The sequence below is a fragment of the Acanthochromis polyacanthus genome, chromosome 1 (genome assembly GCF_021347895.1).
Source record: "Acanthochromis polyacanthus isolate Apoly-LR-REF ecotype Palm Island chromosome 1, KAUST_Apoly_ChrSc, whole genome shotgun sequence".
Taxonomy (NCBI): Eukaryota; Metazoa; Chordata; class Actinopteri; family Pomacentridae; genus Acanthochromis; species Acanthochromis polyacanthus.
Window position 1 is genome coordinate 65,741,632 of NC_067113.1, and position 21,028 is coordinate 65,762,659.

The 21,028-nt window shown below is 39.8% G+C and overlaps 1 protein-coding gene across 1 annotated transcript in view; it reads left to right on the plus strand.

The window, feature by feature from the left end:
• Positions 1-1,927: 1,927 nt before the first annotated feature.
• Positions 1,928-21,028, plus strand: part of slc41a2b (solute carrier family 41 member 2b) — a 75,300-nt gene continuing 56,199 nt past the window's right edge. The window contains exons 1-6 of the mRNA XM_022219791.2: positions 1,928-2,046; positions 3,503-4,155; positions 4,626-4,733; positions 11,157-11,228; positions 11,768-11,912; positions 13,568-13,714. Of these exons, the coding sequence (XP_022075483.2) occupies positions 3,610-4,155; positions 4,626-4,733; positions 11,157-11,228; positions 11,768-11,912; positions 13,568-13,714 (1,018 nt within the window). The 5' untranslated portion in view covers positions 1,928-2,046; positions 3,503-3,609. The remainder of the gene's footprint in view (positions 2,047-3,502; positions 4,156-4,625; positions 4,734-11,156; positions 11,229-11,767; positions 11,913-13,567; positions 13,715-21,028) is intronic.

Sequence of the window (21,028 nt, forward strand, 5' to 3'; positions counted from 1 at the left end):
GAATCAAAAAAGATTCATGCACAGTGGACAAGGGACAAGGGACAAGGGTCAGGGGCCAAAAGTATAATCTGTTTTTCTGACCAAACCAACAAACGAAAAAGGGAAAAACGGCTCAATTTTCCTTTTTTGTTTTCAACCAAAAACGAAAAAATGGTTTTTTTCTTTCTCAATTCAAAACCAAAAACGAAACCAACACAAGCAAATTACGGCCGAATTTCGTTTTTTGGATTTCAATTTTCCGTTTTTTCGTTTCAGGTCTCAAAACGAAAAAACGGAAGCACGTGACCCCTGACCGTCACGGGTCAAATGGACTCCCTACCAAAATAAAAGCCTTACTAATAAATGGATAAATTACGTTAAATAGCGTTTTTATTTTTGCACAGTATTTATTATATACACTACTAGGCTTGTTTTAATGTTAGAAAATAATAATAATTATTATCATTAACAACAATACTACTACTACTACTATAATAATAATAATAATAATTACAGGTCTGCTGCCTGACCTGGATACATCTAATGCGCGGACGCGAGATCGTTAAATGTTCACCTTTGCGATAAGTGTGACATCAACCGGCACTCCGGTTGATGCTATGTCTGTTGATCATAAAATACATGGGTCATTTTAACTTTGGGACATGTCAGCTGCATGGCGTGTGCTGATGAGAAACTCTGTCGTCCAGGGGCCTGTTTCACGAAGCAGGTTGAAGAAACTCTGAGTTTCATCCTCAACTCTGAGTTGATCTACTCTGAGATAGAAAACTCTGAGTTTTCGGTTTCACAACGGCTGATTTGAGTTGGTTTAATCAACTCGGAGTAGTTTGACCCGGAGATAAGCGCGTGCACTGCAACTCTGAAAAGACAGCATGGAACCCCGATTCGACGAGTCACCATGGAAACGGGGAAGCGAAAGTCTGCGTTTTTGAACTGGAAGTTTTTAACGCACTCATATGGCAAGTTTGAACACGTTTTTAGAAAGAAGTGCAACACTGCTGCAGCTGCAAAAGAGAGGGAGACGACGTGGAGAACACTCCAATGCGTAACTTTAAATGTATTCCTTTGTAATCGTAATAATATTACAGGGAATAACTGTCTGAATGGTAGCCTAGTAAGTTAAGGGAAACGGTTCTTTTCGAGCTGCCTCATCCAGCTGTTCTCAACGCGTAAAGCGGCATGGAGGAGCAGCAGTTCTACTCCAAGCTCCTCCTCGACGACCGAGTTTCTCATCAGCACACGCCATGCAGCTGACATGTCACAAAGTTAAAATGACCCACGCATTTTATGATCAACAGACATAGCATCAACCGGAGTGCCGGTTGATGTCACACTTATGGCAAAGGTGAACACTTAACGATCTCGCGTCCGCGCATTAGATGTATCCAGGCCCAGCAGCAGACCTGTAATTATTATTATTATCATTATTATTATTATTATTATTATTATTATTATTATAGTAGTAGTAGTACTATTGTTGTTAATAATAATAATATTATTATTTTTCTAACATTATCACAAGCCTAGTAGTGTATTTAATAAATACTGTGCAAAAATAAAAACGCTATTTAACGTAATTTATCTTTTATTACCCATTTATCAGTAAGGCTTTTATTTTGGTAGGGAGTCCATTTGACCCGTGACGGTCAGGGGTCACGTGCTTCCGTTTTTTCGTTTTGAGACCTGAAACGAAAAAACGGAAAATTGAAATCCATCAAACGAAATTCGGCCGTAATTTGCTTGTGTTGGTTTCGTTTTTGGTTTTGAATTGAGAAAGGAAAAAACCGTTTTTTCGTTTTTGGTTGAAAACGAAAAAAGGAAAATTGAGCCGTTTTTCCCTTTTTCGTTTGTTGGTTTGGTCAGAAAAACAGATTATACTTTTGGCCCCTGTTGGTAACAACGGCTTTCGGATTTTTTTAACGAAGTGGTCCATCCTCCCTTTATAGACGATCTGTGCAGCCCTCTAGCTGTGACGCGGCTCGGTGGCTGGTGGCTGTCAGGCTGGACTCACATCTCTCCTCCTGGATGGGGTTTTTTCGGACACGAAAGGTACCTTAAAGGAATGAGGAAAAAATACATAACATTGACAAGTTGAATAAGTAGTTTGCGATTTTTATATTTACTGTGTAACCCTGACTGTTCTTGTATAATATTAAGCATTAGAGAGCCGAGGTGCTTCCTGCTGTTTTGGTTCCTGCACAGCTAGCTTACAGCTAAGTTAGCTAACATAAATACACTAAACCAGCCGGAGGTTTTTTTTATCCAGTATTTTTAATCGATACTTTTAACTTGTGCTGTAAGAAGGCGTAAAACAGAATTTATAGCATTAAACAGAAATGTTTTGAACAGACAGTGATAGGCAATATGAAGGCCTGAAACATGTTGAAGTGCAAATAGAAGCTGAACTAACTCCAGCCTCCAGTTTGTCCAGTTTTATGACATATGTTGATATGAAACCAGTTTAAGCAGACATTATTCTAGTCATAGTAGTAGAAAACAATAGCACTAGCTGCTTGTGTTGTTTTCTGTCCGTTTGTGTTGAAGGTACGTTTCTAAAAAGCTCTCTTTACTCTCTGGATGTGGTTATGTGGTTTGTGTCAACTCATAAAGGTGATTGAAGTCAGACAGAAGTGGGTTTTGTCGTAGTTTCATTTACATCAAAGCAAAACCCTCTTTGTGCTACATTCTTTTTCTCCACATGATATGTACCAGAGGTGTTTTTTGGATCATTAACGACTTGGGACTTTGCCTATCCCAGAAACCTTCAACTTTTTATCCTATTGCTGCTCCATTTTGAAGTCTCAGAAGTGAAACCATTACAAAAAAGTCTGAATCTTGGCTTTGATGAGGTCGTCACATGCTGGATCATTTGCTGCTAATGCTTTAAGTTTTTAAACCTGACAAGGCCTGATCTCATAGCTTCTGCTTCTATTTTGTGACAAGAATTCCTTTAGAACTGTGAGAAATATGAACCGTGTTTCTTATTCATCTATCTGATTCTCTCCCTCACCTCTCCACTCACTTTCTGTCTGTTACGCTCCTGCTCTTCTCTGTCCTCCCGTTCTTTTCTCCTCTTATCTGCCTGCATGGAGTTATGACTTGAGGTCTTTGATATATAACAGGAATGACAGATCTGGGACTGTTTTTTTTTTTTTTTTTTTTTTTTAAATTATAATGATTTCTTTGTGAATACCAGGGACTGCTTTAGCCCCAGACTCGTGGCCTAACAACACCTATGCTGTGTACACTTTTGGTTCAAACTCGTATGAATCATGTTAATGCAAATTGCTTGAATTCCCTCAGGGCCCATCTGTAATTCATTAGTAAAACGCTGCTCCATATTTAGCCTATTGAGCCGTAGCCTTCTACGTTTCTGTTTCTGTTCCTGTTTATAGGAAGTGATTCAGCCTTTGCAGCTTAGTGTGGATTTTATCTTTAGCATTTCTGTGTTTTCCTGTTCTACCAGCAGATTTCTCTATTTTCTTTATTTGTGTGTTGTTCTTAGAGGCCAGTATTCAACATGGATGGCACACCTGAGTCTTTATAAACCGCTGTGACGCCACCCTCAGACTGGATGACAGGAGATGAGACGCTGCAGTACCAGACCACATCATGAGCATCCAGAGTCTGGGAGGAGCTATAGGGGAGTCCCTTGGCTCTAACCTGACAGTGCGTATGAGTGGAGCAGGTGGCGGGTGGAGTGCTCTCTCCCTGAAACCCGTTTCCTCTGGACGGATCACCTCAATGTTCCAGACGATGGTCCCAACCGGTTATACCAAGCTGCAGGAGGAGCGGTTGGCCATGGTGGACCTCGGAGCTAAACCTGAGGCCGCCTCGCTGCAGAACGGCTACAGACCGGAGACATCTCATATAGAAAGCAGACGGGTCCTGGACCGGGCCTCTCGCTCTTCTCTGTCTTTAGCTGACTGTGGAGATGGAGGCTACTCTGAGACAGAGCCCATGCTAGCTGAACGGAGGCTCTCAGGAGAGGAGGCAGATGGGGAGGAGGAGGAAGAAGATGAGGAGGAAGGACTGGGGTCTAATGGGCAGAATTTGCCCAAAGAGTCACCACTGGCTATGGCTTTGCAGATTTTGGTGCCTTTCCTTCTAGCTGGATTTGGAACTGTGTCAGCTGGAATGGTCCTGGATATTGTGCAGGTAAGCCGAGCCACAGCACAGCACAGCTATTGTTCACTGGCCGGCAGAGTTGAATGCTCAAGACAGGATGGAATTAAAGGCTGATTGTAGTTTATTACAGCTTGGCCTCTTTTTTAATGAGGTTCCCTGCTATCACATGCTGTTTATATATAACATTTGTTCTGTATCAATTCCAAATATTGGTCATCAGTCTTTCTTGGTGACCAAAAGTAGCTCTCAGTATGAGTCCTGAAAAGAAACAACCCCATATTGGTTGATCTCTACAGCACTGGCCCTCATACTGTCAGGGTTCTTCATAAGAGCGACTCACTAGACTTTGGACAGTGTTGGATTTGGTTCACAGATGCCAGATGCAAATGCTGACTTTGCCTTATGTAAAACAGACTGGATGCCACACTAGTTGGACTGATAATGGAATACGTAGGAGGCCAGACTTTAAAGAAAGTGTTTCTTCTTTGTGCTATCTGCAGCACTGGGAGGCGTTTCAGTACATCACAGAGATCTTCATCCTGGTACCTGCACTGCTCGGCCTGAAGGGAAACCTGGAGATGACGCTGGCCTCGAGGCTGTCCACAGCGGTGAGACGTGCACACACACACATGCATGCGCACACACTCCAGCTCTGTAGCATACCCCCTTGATTGAAGGATGGCACTTACTGATGGATTTTCAGGTTTATCGGCAGTAAACCCTCAAATTTCACCGTAAGAGCTAGAGGACACACAAAGCAATGTGTAAGCTAAACGCTATACTCTTACAACCATTAACATCTTCAATAAACTTTAGCCTTAGGGATAAAACTGAACACATGCACAGATTCAGTCCCATGTAACATTCAAAATTGCTCTTCTTTACACTAAAACGTACCTTGTGCCTCTTTCAATGGGGCTGCTAAGTGCAAAATACATGTTTTCTCTCCATGTCCTTTTCCTTCTCTGACATTATATTGCCGATAAGCTAGTTCGCGCTCAGTTGCAACAGGAAGTAATGTCTTCAAAATAAAAGCATCAACCAGAAAATGCATTTAACTCATTGTAAATAAAGGTAAAGCGCCAAAATAAAATACAGCAGTTATCTTTAGCAAGTAAGAAATGTACTAGGCTATTTACAAGCTCTTTGCCCACTGTAACTCCCTACTGCAACAATATCTTTCTGTGATATAGGAAGTGTGAAGAAATCAATTAAATAAATTTTGATTTAGCAAAATGTCGGCAAGCAAGACTGAAGAACTGTCACCTCATGGATTCTCATGATACAGTTTTGACTTCTGGATTGCAGTAGATCGGGCGGTCAAAATTGTTTTAGTTCAGGGGCCACATTCAGCCCAATTTCATGACCAGTAAAATCACAGCATAATAACCTATAAATAACCACAACTCTACATTTTTCCTTTGTTTTAGTGCAGAAAAAGTACATTCTGAAAATGTTCACATTTAAAGAACCATCTTTTTACAAAACATTGTGAACAAACTGAAATTAGTTTAGAAAATTGAACTAAATTTCAACAACATTAAGCCTCAGTTTATGATTTTACACATTAAAACTTCCAGATTACAGAGTGTCTATAATGGCACAAGGCATTTAATCACAAGTATCTGGAACTGAACGTTACAGTGTTTCACTTTATGAAAGACCAAAAACCCCAACAAAAACAAGACAAACTATAAACAAACAAAGAATGAGACACACAATGACAAAAGCAAGGAACAAAGTGACAAAAAAATTAGACGATAACAAAGTGACAAAAAATGGACACAAATGAGACAAAATATGACAAAAGCAAGAAGCAAAGCAAGAAATACGACACACAAAATAATGAAAAAAGCAAAACACAAAATGACAAAAATGAGACAAAAACACAAACTAGACAAAAAGTAAACACAAAACGACAAACGCATGAGAGAAACAATAAAAGTCAAACAGAAAAAGACAAAAACAAGACAAAATATTACAAAAATGAGACACAAAATGACAAAAGAGCAACCTAGTATTTCATTTTATGATCAAAACAGCTTGTCATAGTGTAGAAATTATTTAAAATGTATAGTTTTACAAATTTCTTAATGTCTTCTCTGACATTTTTACACTTTTTTTTTTTGCATGAAGTCATCCTGCAGGCCGGATTGGACCCTGTCGTGGGCCAGTTTTGACCCACGGGCCACATTTTTGACCCCTGTGCTGTAGATAATGTGTTTAATTTTTTGACACAACTTCTTGTAATTAGACGGCTGTAATCCACGTCATGCTGCATTAACTCAACTAGCTGCTGTTTGCGTCTTTGTTGTTTTACTCTCTCGCCTGTTTGACAGAAAGCTGCTCTGTTTTATTTTTATTTTTTGCTGCGACATTAGAAAGGTTTCCTGGCAGCCTGGTGCAAAAACTACACTAGACATTCGATGTCATGGTGTGTTGGTTTGTGTGGACTTGCATCATGTTTTTGTGGTCGTGCCCTATCTACAGACACACACTCATACTGTGGGTAGTTCTTATTGGCCATCTTTGTGAGAAACTGTACCGCCTGTCTAGTCTGTAATTATAGGTCTTCTACTCTGTCAGGTGAAATGGGGAGAAAACAGAACAGGTTTCTATCTTCCAGTGGAATTGTGACCTCGTTGGTTACTGCAGCTGTCTCTGCCCCTGTCTGAGTTCATATTACTTTGGAAAGTTTGGAGTAAGAGTTATTTGGGGCGTCTTGAATGGGTGTTGTTGTAAGAGTGTTGTGAATTAGGAATTAGCCAAGGAATCTGCTGATGTAGCACAGTGTGGGATGATTTCCTACAGAGAGAGGTGGAAAAGGCTGCTGCAACCAGGATGGTATAACAGTCAGATGGCAAATTATTGCCCCACCACAGCCTCCCTGAGCACAAACTGTACAACGTGTGGAGCAGTAAAGTAGCAACTGCTTAGCCTGTTAGCGAACTACAAGTGCATTAATTAGCAGCATAAAAGTGTCATACTCTCCAGAAACCCTGCTGTTACAGTCCTGTACACAAGTCCTCACAAGAAGTTAATAAACAGAGATGTTCTCAGTGGATCCACATCTCTGTGTTTGTCTCCACTCCTCAAACTGTGCTCAGCAGAGGAAGCAGAAGAAGTGACAGAGCAGAATTCTTTCTTTGTTTGGATTCCTGCTGGCCTCCAGCTTTCCACATACAAGCTCCACATTCACAGCACTGTGTAAACATGGACAGAGGAGCTCAGCGTGAGCAGAGCCTCCTCAGTGGTATGCTAAAAAACTGTTTGCCTTCATGTTACTGTTGTTCTTGTCAGCTATGAAATAGACTGATTCACTGTGTGCAGTACCCAGAAATGTGGAGGACTTTTCCTACTTATGACAGGATAGTATAGATCACCAGATATGGACACTTTGATTACACAGTAGAATTCATTGAATGACCCTCTCTGATCGTTTATTAAATAACATGTCTCTTAATTTTATCATGAAAAGAGGACCTACCTGAAAAAGGGTTTTGTGGAACTGTCCACCATTTGCTGTAGCTCGAGTGCACCTCCTCACCTGTAGCTGCTCAAATTCTGTAAAATTACTGTAAATTAGACAGTGTCAAACTGTAGTACTGGAGTAATTCAGCCATACATCCTACAATTCTACACTTTCTTTTAGCAGATGCTTTTATCCAAAGCGACATGCTTCTGAGAGTAGATGCAACACGGCAAGGATCTAGTCAGGAGAAAACAACTTGGATAAGGGCCATAAAACAAGTTCAAGTATGATAATAGGACTGTGGTGTCTACAGGCAGTAGGTGTACATGTTGGAACTGGTAGCCAGATTAGGTTTGTTCACTTCAAGTCAATTACAGTTCAGATTGTCTCAAGATGCTTTACAGAACCCAGATGCCTGAACCCCCAGAGCAGCCCTAAGGTGACAGTAGCAAGAAAAAAATCCCTTTAACGGGAAGAAACCTTGAGTAGAACCCTATATACAGCTGGTAAGTAAGATTCAAAGAGTGTGTAGATGAGAATATCAATTATAGTGAGGGTGATGCAGAGTAGACTGGTGGAAATGGGAAGCTGGAAGCAGTGGGCTGGAGGAAGGTTAGCACCAGCTTCCCACAGTGGACATGATGGAGACTAGACCAGTTGGTGGGACAGCAACCACAGATCTGAAGCATCCAGCTCTGGGACCAGGGACACTCGGAGAAAGAGCACAGGGAGAAACAGAGTTAGTGTAATGCAATAACGGTATTCACACTGACAGTCAATAGAAACTTTGAGACCATATTGTTCAACATAATTTTTATTTTGAAGCCCGAAACTGGATTTTCTTCATATGAATCATTTGTTTAGCATATTGACATACAGAAACAAAAATCTGAAGTTTCAAGAATGATTTTAAAATAAAGAATTTCACAAAACGGCACCTGCCAAACACAAAGTCACAACAGTCAATACCGAGTATGGCCTCCATTTGCTTCGATGCAGGCAGCAATCCGTCAGCACATGCTTTGGACCAGGCTTCTGATTGTGGGTTGGGAACAGCCCATACGCCTGGCTACATCACTGTAGCTCAAACCGGCCTCCACCATACCCAGTGCCCGGAGACGTTGTTCATGTGATAGACGCGGCATGATGCTGTTCACTGGACTAACAATGGTGGCCTTTTTTGGGCCTTTACGCCTTCAAAACCCATTCTCAAATTGTGCAGATACTCACTGAGTATTGCTTGGTGTGTATTTGGTTCACTTTTTCAAAGTGACCAACACATGTGCAATGAATCATGACAAAATGACAACTCATCATTATCTCAACTACCAGGGCACGAGATCATCAGTAAATCCACAATGAATAATTACAACCCCCCTACAAGTAGAATTCTGCGTACATTTCTACCTCAAAGTTTCTATTGACTGTCAGTATATATTAAATATAAAGGTAGATAGAGAAGGGCTCAGTGCATCCAGAGAGGTGCCCCAGCAGTCTAGGCCTATAGCAGCAGAACTAGGGGCAAAAATAAGGGACATCCAAGAGGAAGTCAGTTGTGCACTGTACATGCGGACTCCAACTGACCCCCTCAGGGTCACCCGAGTCACCCCTAACAATAAGATTTGTCAAAAAGGAAGTTTTAAGCCTGGTCTTAAAAATAGGGAGGGCCAAAATACTAAACAAATCCTAAAAAAAAACATTAAAATCTTAAAATTGATTGGTTCCTTAAAAATATATGTGAAATTTTGAGTATTGGGTCTTTTTGGTACCAGTGATCCACTAATTAAGGTCGTGCTTTTTATTAAAAGACATGATTTTTGTTGCTGTGCTTCGTGTCTATATAAAGCCATCACATTTAAAAGTTCTTCAGAGACGGAATGACTAAAACAAAGAACCTAACACAGGAAACATGCTTGAAGATACAGATTCTCAGTAAAGAAGGGTACAGCTGCTGCCATATAGCCAGGAAGTGCAGATGCAGACCTTCAGCAGTTGGATACACTCTGCAGAAATACAGATGCACCAACAACTTGAAAGACAAACCAAGATCTAGGCATTAAAATGTTTCTGCAGCAAGAAATGACTGCATCTTGATCCTCATGTGCAGGAAAACCAATGAATGACATCAAGGAGCTTCAGTAGCAGTAGTCAAACCAAACTGGTGTCCAGTGTTTCACCCGTACTATATGTGGTCAACTTTTAAATCACGGCTTCAGGTCCTACAAGGCTGTCAAGAAGTCCCTGATCAAAGAGTGACAGAGGTTAGTCCGGCATCGTTGAGTCCAAACACACAAGAACTGGAAGAAAATTGTGTGGTCAGATGAGTCCAGTTTCCAGCTTTATCTTCCTCCTGCTAATGTGAGGGTATGCAGAAAACCAGGTGAAGCATTATCTCCAGCATGTACAGTACCTACTGTCAAGCATGGTGGAGGCAGCATCATGGTTTGGGATGCATGATTGCTGCTGGTGTTGATCATCGCTCTGTGATGACACATTGAACTCTGCCAAGTATTGTTCCATTCTCCATACCCACATGCTCCTTTCTGCTCATGTTCTGTTCTGTTGAGGTCAAACTGGATGTTTCTACCAGATAATGCTCCTCAAACACATCCAGGACCAGTAGAACTTGGCTGCAGGAGCTCAGTATCCAGGTCTTAGAGTGGCCAGCTCAATCCCCCGGACATGAGCCCCATTGAAAATCTGTGGTGGATCATCAAAAGGTCTGTTTCAAAGTGTAAACCAAAGAATTTAGAAGAATTAAAAGCAGTAATTCAAGAAGAATGGGACCAAATTTGCCCTCTACAGTGTGAAAGACTGGTGGGGAACATCCAGCCAGGATTAGAGCTCTACTGCTGCTAATGGCAGGACTACTAAATAATAATCTGATGATGTGATGGTTTAATTATTTATTGTGCACTTTTGAACACATTCTCTGTTATTTGTTGACTTTGATACCGACAATGTTGAGAACTGACATTGAAACTGTCAAGAATTTAGTTTTGTTAGTTTTTCTTGTAAACAATAAACAAAATATCGTTTGTGTCTGTATAATGCAGCCACACCTTTTGAAACCTAAAAAAGTTTTTTTTCCCCACAAATGTTTTATGATAATATTTGAGATTGTGTAAAATTTTAAGAATGTCCCAAAACTTTTTTTTTTTATTGCTGTCCTTCACAGTGTTTTCTGTGGCTCTGCCAAAGTTCATAGAAATAAAACCTGAGGATGAAATCAGGTTCAGGACTGGGGGTTGTTTGCAAGGTTGGGATGGTTTGAGGAAATGTTTTGTTGAGTTGCAGGATGGGAAGTGTGAGGTCCAGTGTTTTGGACCTTCAGATGAGTCGGGATTTCTGTCATAACTCCCCCACTCTGATGGCATCCCAGTACTGACTGGATGGAGAAGCCCTTTGACGTTTATGACATTGTGTACCTCTAACATTTGATCCTCTAAAGTTGAGGTCCCAGATATATAAAGGGGTTCAAACATTTCAGGTCATAAAGGAGCTCTGACTCAATAATAGACGTATAAAAAATGTTCTCCTTCTTTTTCTGTCTCCTCAGGTAAATGTGGGCAAGATGGATTCTCCCATAGAGAAGTGGAATCTGATCATAGGCAACCTGGCACTGAAGCAGGTAATCACGCACGTTTTCTGCTTTACATGTAGAATCGGTCTTCTTTTTTTATAATAATATGACAAGTACGTGCCTGAGTGTTTTTGTTATTGTAATCAATGCAGTTTTTAACCACTTTTACTGATTTGTGTTCCATATTGAAAACCAACACAGAAATGTCACCAGCATGCTGTAATATTACTGTAACACTACGGGTGTGATGCCGTTTATGGTACTGTGCACGTTACCGCTGACAGTAAGCCCATGTGGGCATTCACTCAGACTTTCATTGATCTCTGACTGTACACGTCCGAGTACAGGTTCTGGTAATTATCTACCCGTACTGATAAACACACCATGTAACATCAGAGTGTTATGACGACTTGTCTCTCTGATACATTTTGCAATAACATCTGTCAGCACAAAGTGACAGGGAAGGCCTGGACGTGGTGTTCAGTGTTTCACAACTGTGTGTATTTATTGCCCTACCTACCTTCGGAATAATCTTTTAAGTACTCACTCATTCTTTAATCACAAATCCCCCTGCCCCTGTGCTCCAGGTTCAGGCCACTGTGGTGGGTTTTCTGGCGGCTGTAGCGGCCGTGGTTCTTGGTTGGATCCCGGAGGGAAAGTTTCAGATGAGCCATGCTGTTCTGCTCTGCTCCAGCAGCGTGGCCACGGCCTTCATAGCCTCCCTGCTACAGGGTAAACACACAATCGCGCTGAGTCCCACCACTGAAAACAAACTGTTGGTGGGTCACATCTGTCCCTTTCACACACTGATCTCACATGAATTTTTAACCTTCAAGTGACCAAAGGGGATAAATTCTGGCCAATCACTACACTTAAATGTTTTGCAGTAAATTATAGCTAGATTTATCTCTGCAAAAGCCTTGAGACAGATGCTTAATGCTCAAAGTGACAGTTAAAACAGCTTATTTGTTCTAGTTGAGTTTCCACTTGACAATGAAGATCAGACATATCTGAGATGTCAGACTGTTCTGACACAGAATCTGTCCATGCAGTCCTTCCCATAGTAACAGGAAAGTCTCATGCGTTTATGCAACCTGGAACCAGGCAGTGTGTCCAGAGCAGTCAAAAACATATGACTGAAAGTAACAGTGCAAACAAGCACGGTCCTCACTACTCTAACTAACTGTCATTTGATGGTAAATATCCCAGAATTAGACATCTTATTTTGATATTTGTTTTTTAACTGCAGCATTTGTTTTTTTTAAATTATTGATGATCAGAAATCACAGCAACACAGAGTGTGTCCATTTGATATAGATGTACCCACAAACGAAATGACCTTGCGCTGAGAACAGGTGTGTGCTATGCATGTGTACGTTATGTATGGATATTGAAATGTATGACCCAAATACAGTGGTGGAAGAAAGTTTTCAGACACACCATACATTTGCATGTATATATATATAAAAATTTCAAATTGATTGATTCCATAAAAATAAGAAATTTTGTGTATTTGGTCATTTTGATAGAATTTAGTTTTGTTAATTTTTCTTGTAAACAATAAACAAAAAAATATAATTATGTATTTGTTTGTGTATGTCTAATGCAGCCACACCTTTGAAACACAGAACAGATTTTTCCACAAATACAGGGTGACACTTGAAATCTACCTGGGGCTACCTCAGGAGTAAAGTGTACACGACTCGACCAAGAACTCTGGATGAGTTAAAACAGAGAATTCAGGATGAAATTCACAGTATCCCAGCTGAGATGTTGCAGCGGTCAATAAGGAATCTCAATAGCAGATTTCAAGAATGCATTCATACAGGAGGACACCATCTACAGGAAGTAATTTTTAAAAAATGGAAATTCCATCATTGTTTCTTAAATGGCATGTTTTAAGGTTTCAATTACTATGAATAAAATATTTTTTTTCCCATCACTCTTGGTTTTATTGAATTGTTAAAAAGTTCCCGTTTTTTGTGTAACCCTGTATCTAATGATATGTGAGATTGCGTAAAATTTCAAGGGTGTCTGCAAACTTTTTTTCAACCACTGTATGTACCGGGCAGCGAGAATTGATGGGACTCAGAAACACCCCCATAATTAAATCAATTGGTCCTTGTATCATTTTTGACAGATAAGTCCACAGTGGTGGATTTGTAGTAGGATCATGTGATCATCAACCAAAAGACTGTCTAAATACATGAACAATATGTGTTTTAAAAATAAAATTGTGATTGAAATCCATGATTTTTAACATAAAAGCATCTTAGAACTTCTGTCATAGAATCAAAAAAAGTGCACAAGTATTACAAAAACTGTGTTTATGACTGTAATGTGATGAGCACATGTAAAATGCTCCACCCTCTCATTGTCATACTCAGGTATCATCATGGTGGGGGTAATTGTGGGTTCAAAGAAGACGGGCATCAACCCGGACAATGTAGCTACACCCATTGCAGCCAGCTTCGGTGACCTCATTACCTTGGCGATCCTGGCCTGGATTAGCCAGGGCCTCTACAAGTGCCTGGGTAGGTGAATAACTACTGCCTTTACAGGCTGATGACTACATCAGGAGGGATCAACCATGTCCCTCCCCGGAGAGTCAGCTGACTACAGGTTTTCATTACGTCTGGTCACTCACTGATGACTACTTCTTCTCTTTTACTCCACCCTGAAGCAGTGTTCTTTGTCAGACCTAATACTAATAGTCTTTTAACGTAAATAGGTACAGTTACATTTTTGTAATTTTACATTAATTAGTCGTAGTCAGTTTTTTCAGGCTACAACTGTTGCCATTTTTTTTGTATTTTGTTATGATGGTTCCAGGTGTTATTCTGGTCTTTGACGCAGCTCATGGAAAAGGCTCAGTATCTGTGTCTGTCTGCTCTTTAGTAAAATACAATGGATGACTTCTCCTCAGTAAACCAAGTAAACATTTACCAACTGAACTCCTTTATTTATCTGTTATCATTTATCTTTACTCACTCCCTGAAATTTTATCCAACTGAAAGCAATGCTAACATTATGTCCATATGATGTTATGCATTACATTTGCAGCGTTAGATTAGCGTTAAGATAATTTAGAAAGATATAGAAATATGGGAGAGAACGCGGAAATACAGCGCCCTCCATAATTATTGGCATCCCTGGTTAAGATGTGTTCTTTAGCTTCGAATAAATTCAATTTTTTTCTAAATAATATAGGACCACAATGAGGAAAGAGGAAGAAAAGAGGAAAATCCAACCTTTAATTTGAGTGCATTTATTCAGTGGGGGAAAAAAAAATCACACATTAAGAAATAATTCTTTTACATCAAATCATGTGTGCCAAAATTATTAGCACCCTGGTGTTAATAATTTGTACAACCCCCTTTTGCCAACAAAACAGCACCTAATCTTCTCCTATAATGCATTTTTCTACAATTTTCAATGTGAGAGTATGCTTCTGCAATAAAAATTAAGTTTATTTTAAGGCTTTCAACACATCTTAACCAGAGGTGCCAGTAATTATGGAGGGCGCTGTACTTGTGCCAGATTTGGTAAGAAAAAGTACAATAAAATGAGAATAAATCAAGACTGGTCAATATAAAGTCTAAAAGGAGTAGAAGCTAACAGTCGTTCCTATTAGAATAGCCAAGTGTTATCCATTTATTAAAAATAAGAATACTACTACAAAACTAGAATAGATACTGTAAGTATGAGCTAATACTGGCAGTGATACTACAATAACAAAGTAATATTTAACAATAAAGCTCACCATTAGCTCACCTTTTCATAATGTCGGGCGACAGAGGAAGCTCAGCTATCAGCAGATGCAGTGTGGGATTCCACAGAAGCTGCAGCTCACTGGGTTTTGCAATAAAAGTTATTTGCAGTGACTGAACAAGAAATCAGCATGCTTTGTTGGTTGATCCTGTGTGTTGTGTAGTGTGAAGTCAGGAGCCAAGTGCTTCCTCTGAAAGAGCCACATACTGCACTGACCTCTGCTCAGGACTATTTTACACAGTAAATTCTGAGTGTTTAACCCTTAACACCCAGCGGGAGCTCTTTGTGTCTAAATTCCCTTCCCGTCTTTTTAATTGAATTGCTTTTGAGCTATTTATTGCAGCAAAATGTGCTGCATTATCAAATTAAACTGTACATGTTCCTTGGTTAAAAAGAAGTGTTAAGGTGTTAAGAATTAGGATTTTAGGGTTTTCCTCAAATAGTAATGTTATTTTTTTACTTTTTGTTTACTGTCTAAAGAGTGAAAACTATACTGTGAGATTATTGATTGCAGGGATAACTGCTGCAGCTTAACAACTCTGTAAATAAAAGTAATACCATAAATCAGGACAACATGTGCTGCGTTTCCAGGCTGATGCTCAAAGTGAAAACTGCAAGTGAAAACTGATTTTGTTTATCTGTGAACAGCACAAATCTATGTTTGATCATCTAATCCAAAACGAAGGACATTTCTATTTGACCCCAAACTTTTGAACAGTAGGATATTAATATCTATGCAATGTCATCATTCCATATTAATATCACATGACTAGAAAGAGCAGAACCAGAGGTTTACACATACGACGACAAATCAGACTTCTGTAATATCTGAATAAATTTCTTCTTGCATTTTTACAATTCTGCTTCTTGGTTGGATGGGTCACAACCACTCTACTGCACATCCAAATAAACAGCAGAACTCACCCTTTCCATTGGTTATCTTTGCGCTGAGGGGTGGTCTGGTTCTGAAATGATTTTTGTGTTGTCTCAAGCATAGGGCTGACATTGCATAGATCCCACTTGGTATAAACAATAAGCACAAAAGGATTGATTTACATTTCACCTGTGTGCAAGGCAGTGGTCTTTTATGGCAAATTGTTTAGTGCCATGTTTTGATTTTCAAAAACGTGAGATAATTTCACCACAGAGGCATAGCTCTTAACTTGATTTCAGACTGATTTCTGACTTAAAGGTACGTTTCAATTAGAAAATGTGTCAGTATTAAGGTTAACACAGAATCACTGACTTCAGTGAGTACTTACGTTTAGATCTATGATCAGGGTGGTTTTTACTGTAAAGAAATGAGTTAGCACTTTACTGATAACAGTTCATAACAGAACTTAATCCAGAGCTTCACAGACTGCCTTGTTTTTCTGTCATTTCTGTTAAAAGTGTGAACATAGACTGTAGCTGTATCAGAAGACAACATTGTGTGATGTCTTTTCCTGACCAGGACCAAATGAACTGTGCAGTCTTCTGTGTGCTGCACATGTAGTGATATAATGTAAATTCTGAAATTATATATCTATATATCCTGGTTTTTAGCGAGGATAATATTTGGATTAAAGTAACAAGACACACGTTTAACACCGTTAGTACAGTATCTCTGTAGTGGAGTGAGCCTGATCGATGTTTTCTTTGTTAGAAATCATTTTTTAGATTCTTCTGGATCTGTTCTGAGACACCTCTCCATGTCAGCCAGTAGAGGCCCCCCTTGCTTCACTCTATAGTGGGGCCACCCTCTAATTGCAATACAGACCATCTCTAATTTAATTCATGTCACACCCAGACCTGAGCTGCACCACCTTGTATTACTTAATACGGCGTACACTGGAAGCTGTTTCCTTTGGAAAGCTCCTCATGATAACTAACCCTGTCAGGTCTAACTGTATGACATGGATATTCTCCATTATGAAAGGAACAGTTTGGTGCTGGGAGCTAAATTTACTAAACACACTTCACATTCCATGTTTCCATGGTGGAGCGGTGCAGTGAGGCTGTCTGGCTCTGCTGCTGTCAGAACAGTGCCTCTGTTGTTCTTGAGCCCAGCCACACAAACACTTTCCTGCTAAATTGAAACTAATGGTTAGTTTACCCTCAACTAAGATTACTTTCAATCACATGATTATCTATGCACATAAAAACTTAATGCGTCTAATGCTTCTAGTTTTGAGGGAATCCAGCTGAGGAGAGACGCCAGCGAGACATAGTTGCTGCAGGAATCAAGCCGAGTCCAGCTGAGTTTATTTATAGAGTGCTTTTAACAAACAGTATCTTTATGGAGTGCTATTGTGAGAGGGTACAACAATAGATAAAAGCAGGGATAATGAGAGCATGAGATGGAGCACAAACTCTGAGAAATGGGGCCAGAACTCGTGAGCATGCACACTGTGTGTTGATATGGCAAGGCTGGTTCATTTGAGGGCAGTCAATAAGAGGAGACAAACAGGAAGAAAGAAGTGAACTGAACAAACGCAAAGGTGTTAGACATTCAGTCACTGATACACCAGAGTATAGTGTGCACCAAGAAGGATGCACAAAGCTTTACCAAAATGGTGTTAAAAAGCAGAAAAACTTTCAAACATATGTCTGATTTGAATAATATGTATGTTCTAATATATTTATTTGAAAACTCAAAGTGGCAGTTTTCACCAAAATGGTATACATGTACACTACCGTTCAAAAGTCTGGGGTCACTTAGAAATGTCCTTATTTTTGAAAGAAAAGCAGAGTATATCTCCATAGGAGTACAGAGGAACATTTCCAGCAACCATCACTCCTGTGTTCTAATGCTACATTGTGTTTGCTAATGGTGTTGAAAGGCTCGTTGATGATTAGAAAACCCTTGTGCAGTTATGTTAGTACATGAATGAAAGTGGGTGCTTTCATGGAAAACATGAAATTGTTTAGGTGACCCCCAACGGCTGTGTAGATGCATATATTGTCTTCTGTTGTTGGTTTGCTGAGGGCTGTAGCAAATTCAGAACACTGTCGTTGCAGTTTTAACAAAAAAATGCCTCAAAGTAACTGAATTCATGTAAAACTGACCTATTTCAGCTGCCGTTTTATTAGTTAGCAGGTGTCTGTTATTAGTGGCATTACACAGCAGAGTTTAAAGCTGTCTAAATTATTTTGGTGGGTTTTTTGTCCACTTTAGGAGTAGCTTCAAAAGTTTTCAGAAGTTCTCAAAAGTCTTTCAGTTTAAGCTCCAGCTTACTCTCCACCATTTGCTGCATGACTCAAATTCAAGACTACAAGTTTGAAAACCAACAGCTTGCTGTTGTGGAGTTAAGAAAAAATACGATTATCTGACTTGTATCTCTTTCCTCTTCTCTGCTGACTACACACTACAGGCTATATTAGCTACAACTGCCATTACACACCCAAGTCTCTGACTGAACTATTTGTATTTGAGTTTCATCTCGGGTATTGTGGGCTTCAGGCTTTTACGGGGGGAAAAAAAGCTCCCGGTTAACTTTTATTCAATTGAAAGCTTTTCATTGTGCATCTTACTTGGGGACTGCACAGTGACTTGGTGGCTAACTCTTTCGCATTGCAGCTAGAAGATTGCATGTTCATGTCCTGGCCTTCCTGCAATATTTCTGCATGGAATTTGCATGTTCTCCCTGTGCACATGTGAGTTTTTCTTCCAGGTTCTCCAGCTTCCTCCTGCAGTCCAAAAACATGCTGAGGTTAACTGGTGATTCAAATTTGTCTGTAGGTGTGAATGTGATTATTTGTATGTAGTTCTGTGATAGACCTGTCCCTGTCTTCACCCTAAGTCAGCTGGGATAGACTCCAGCCCCACCCCACTGGACTCTAATCAGGATTAAGCTGTGTATAGATCCTGGATGAATCTTACAATGGTGTAGTGCAAGACAAGGCCGAAACTAACGATTCCTATCATTGTCGATAAATCTGTTGATTTTCTTCAATAATCATTTAGTTGTTGAGTGTATAAAGTATCAGAAAATGGTGAAAAATGTTGGTCAGTGTCTCTCCAAACCTTAAGAAGATACTTTAAATGTTTGGTTTTGTCCACAACCCAAAGATATTTAGTTTGCTATCATAGAGGACAAACCAAACCAGAAAATATTCACATTTAAGAAGCTGCGATCAAAGAATTTAGACATTTTGTTCTCCAAAAAACAAAATATTTCTCAAACAGATTAATCAATACTCAGTATAACAGGCGATTAGTTTAATAGCTGAAAACTAATCCATTTATTGATTAATTGTTGCAGTTTTAGTCATTTGATATGCACCAACTGGGATCTTTCCAAACGTACACATTTATCTCTGACTTCCACAGAGAAACTGTTTGTCTAACCCAGAAAGTTTTCAGTCCATAAAAGCCTTGAAAATGCTCAACGTTCAGCTGCCTAATATTGTCTATGCACGAAAAATACATGCGTTTCACTTGTTTGTAGAATGTCTCAGGCCTGAAATAGCTCCCACACTTAACCACCGCATCCTAAAAGAAAAATGTTGATTTTTCCGACCTGACGAGTCCTTCCATTAATAAACAGGTTTCCTTGACGGGAAAACTTCTAACTCCTCTCAGCTGCTTTTTGTTTTTTTTTGTTTTAACATTTTTCACACACATTGTGTTGTGGTGGCCCGTCTGTTATTGTAAAACATGCAAGTACTTATCGCCACTAGTGGGACAATACCTTCTTTCTCGTAGATGAGAAGCACTGTGCCATTTCCCAGCTAAAGGAGATAGTTGGCAGCAGCGCCGTTCTTTTTCCTGGCAGAGTGTTTCTGCAAAATGTATTCCACCAGAGATGGACAGGAATATCAATTGTTTGTTCTTTGGTTTATTCACAGCAACAGGGACTGTCAGTGGCGGGGTGTCAGAGATTTGTGTGCATTGTTTTACCGGTAGAAGACTTTAATGGGAGCTTGGCTAGTAGTCACATTTCTTAGAGCATGTTAACTCAGCTGGTGTCCCTTATGGCTGGAACTTTGCTCCTGAAGGAGGTGGGATGCTGTGAGGCAAGATTTCAGTCCCAAATGTGTACCTAAGCATTTCTGCCTCTGCTTTTTATTTTAGAACTGAAGGTCTGCTAGAGTTTGTTATATCCCAAGTTGAACAATGAGCCCCCTTTTTTCTATAGCATCAAGATAATCAATCTGGGACTGTTTCCTGATGACAGTTATTTAGTACTTGGAATGGGATCCTGCTGGAAACATCTGATAGTGGCTTTATGCAGGTGCTTTACCCTAATTACTCTTTCAAAAATAATTGTGCTAGAATATGTTCTAGCTGATACAAAGAGGTATAGTAGTGTAATGAAACTGAGAGAAGCCTTTCCTGTGTTGGTGTGTATTTCTTTGTGGTGTTCTACTCTTCTTACATTTAAAGACCTCTACGGTGGAATTCAAGTTTATCTTACCTTATTAATGTGGCCATATAATGCTTTTATACATAGGATGACACAGCATGGGTTGAGCGAGCAGTCAGGCTCAGTGTTTGTACCCTGAAACTACAAGACAAACGCAGATTCAGACGTCCAGAGTTTGTTGCAGAACAAACCTAAGGAATCGATCCTGTCAGCTTCCAAGTTGGTCTTTTTTTCCAGTTTAAACGTGGCTGCATTATTCCAACATGATGACTTGCTGTTGTGTTGTGTAAAGTAGTTTTACGCTCTTTAAACAAAGTCACAGTTGATGCAGTGTACGGTTGATCCACAGTTTTTACGGGTTAAATCATTGGCCGGAGAAGAACTTTAAAAGATGCAACTCGGATGGATTTAAGACTAAAGCTCAAAGACTAAATGCTGTACCCTTTCATGTTCCTAGTCACTTATCTTTCATCTTAGTGAGAGAGTTTTCATAAGCACAGATTTTGTAGGAGAGAGTAAGTTTAGCTTTGTTACTTTATGATCAAGTACAAGAAGCATTAATGAAATTACCTTCAGCCATATTGGCATTTTCAATTAAGTTTTATTTAAATCTTAGCTGTTAACATCCTACATTTAGATGGTGAACATGCTATCATGTTAGCATGAGACGGTAAATTGGACTGGAGCCTACCAGAGCTGACCTTCGGCTCGTTTATCACAGCATCACCA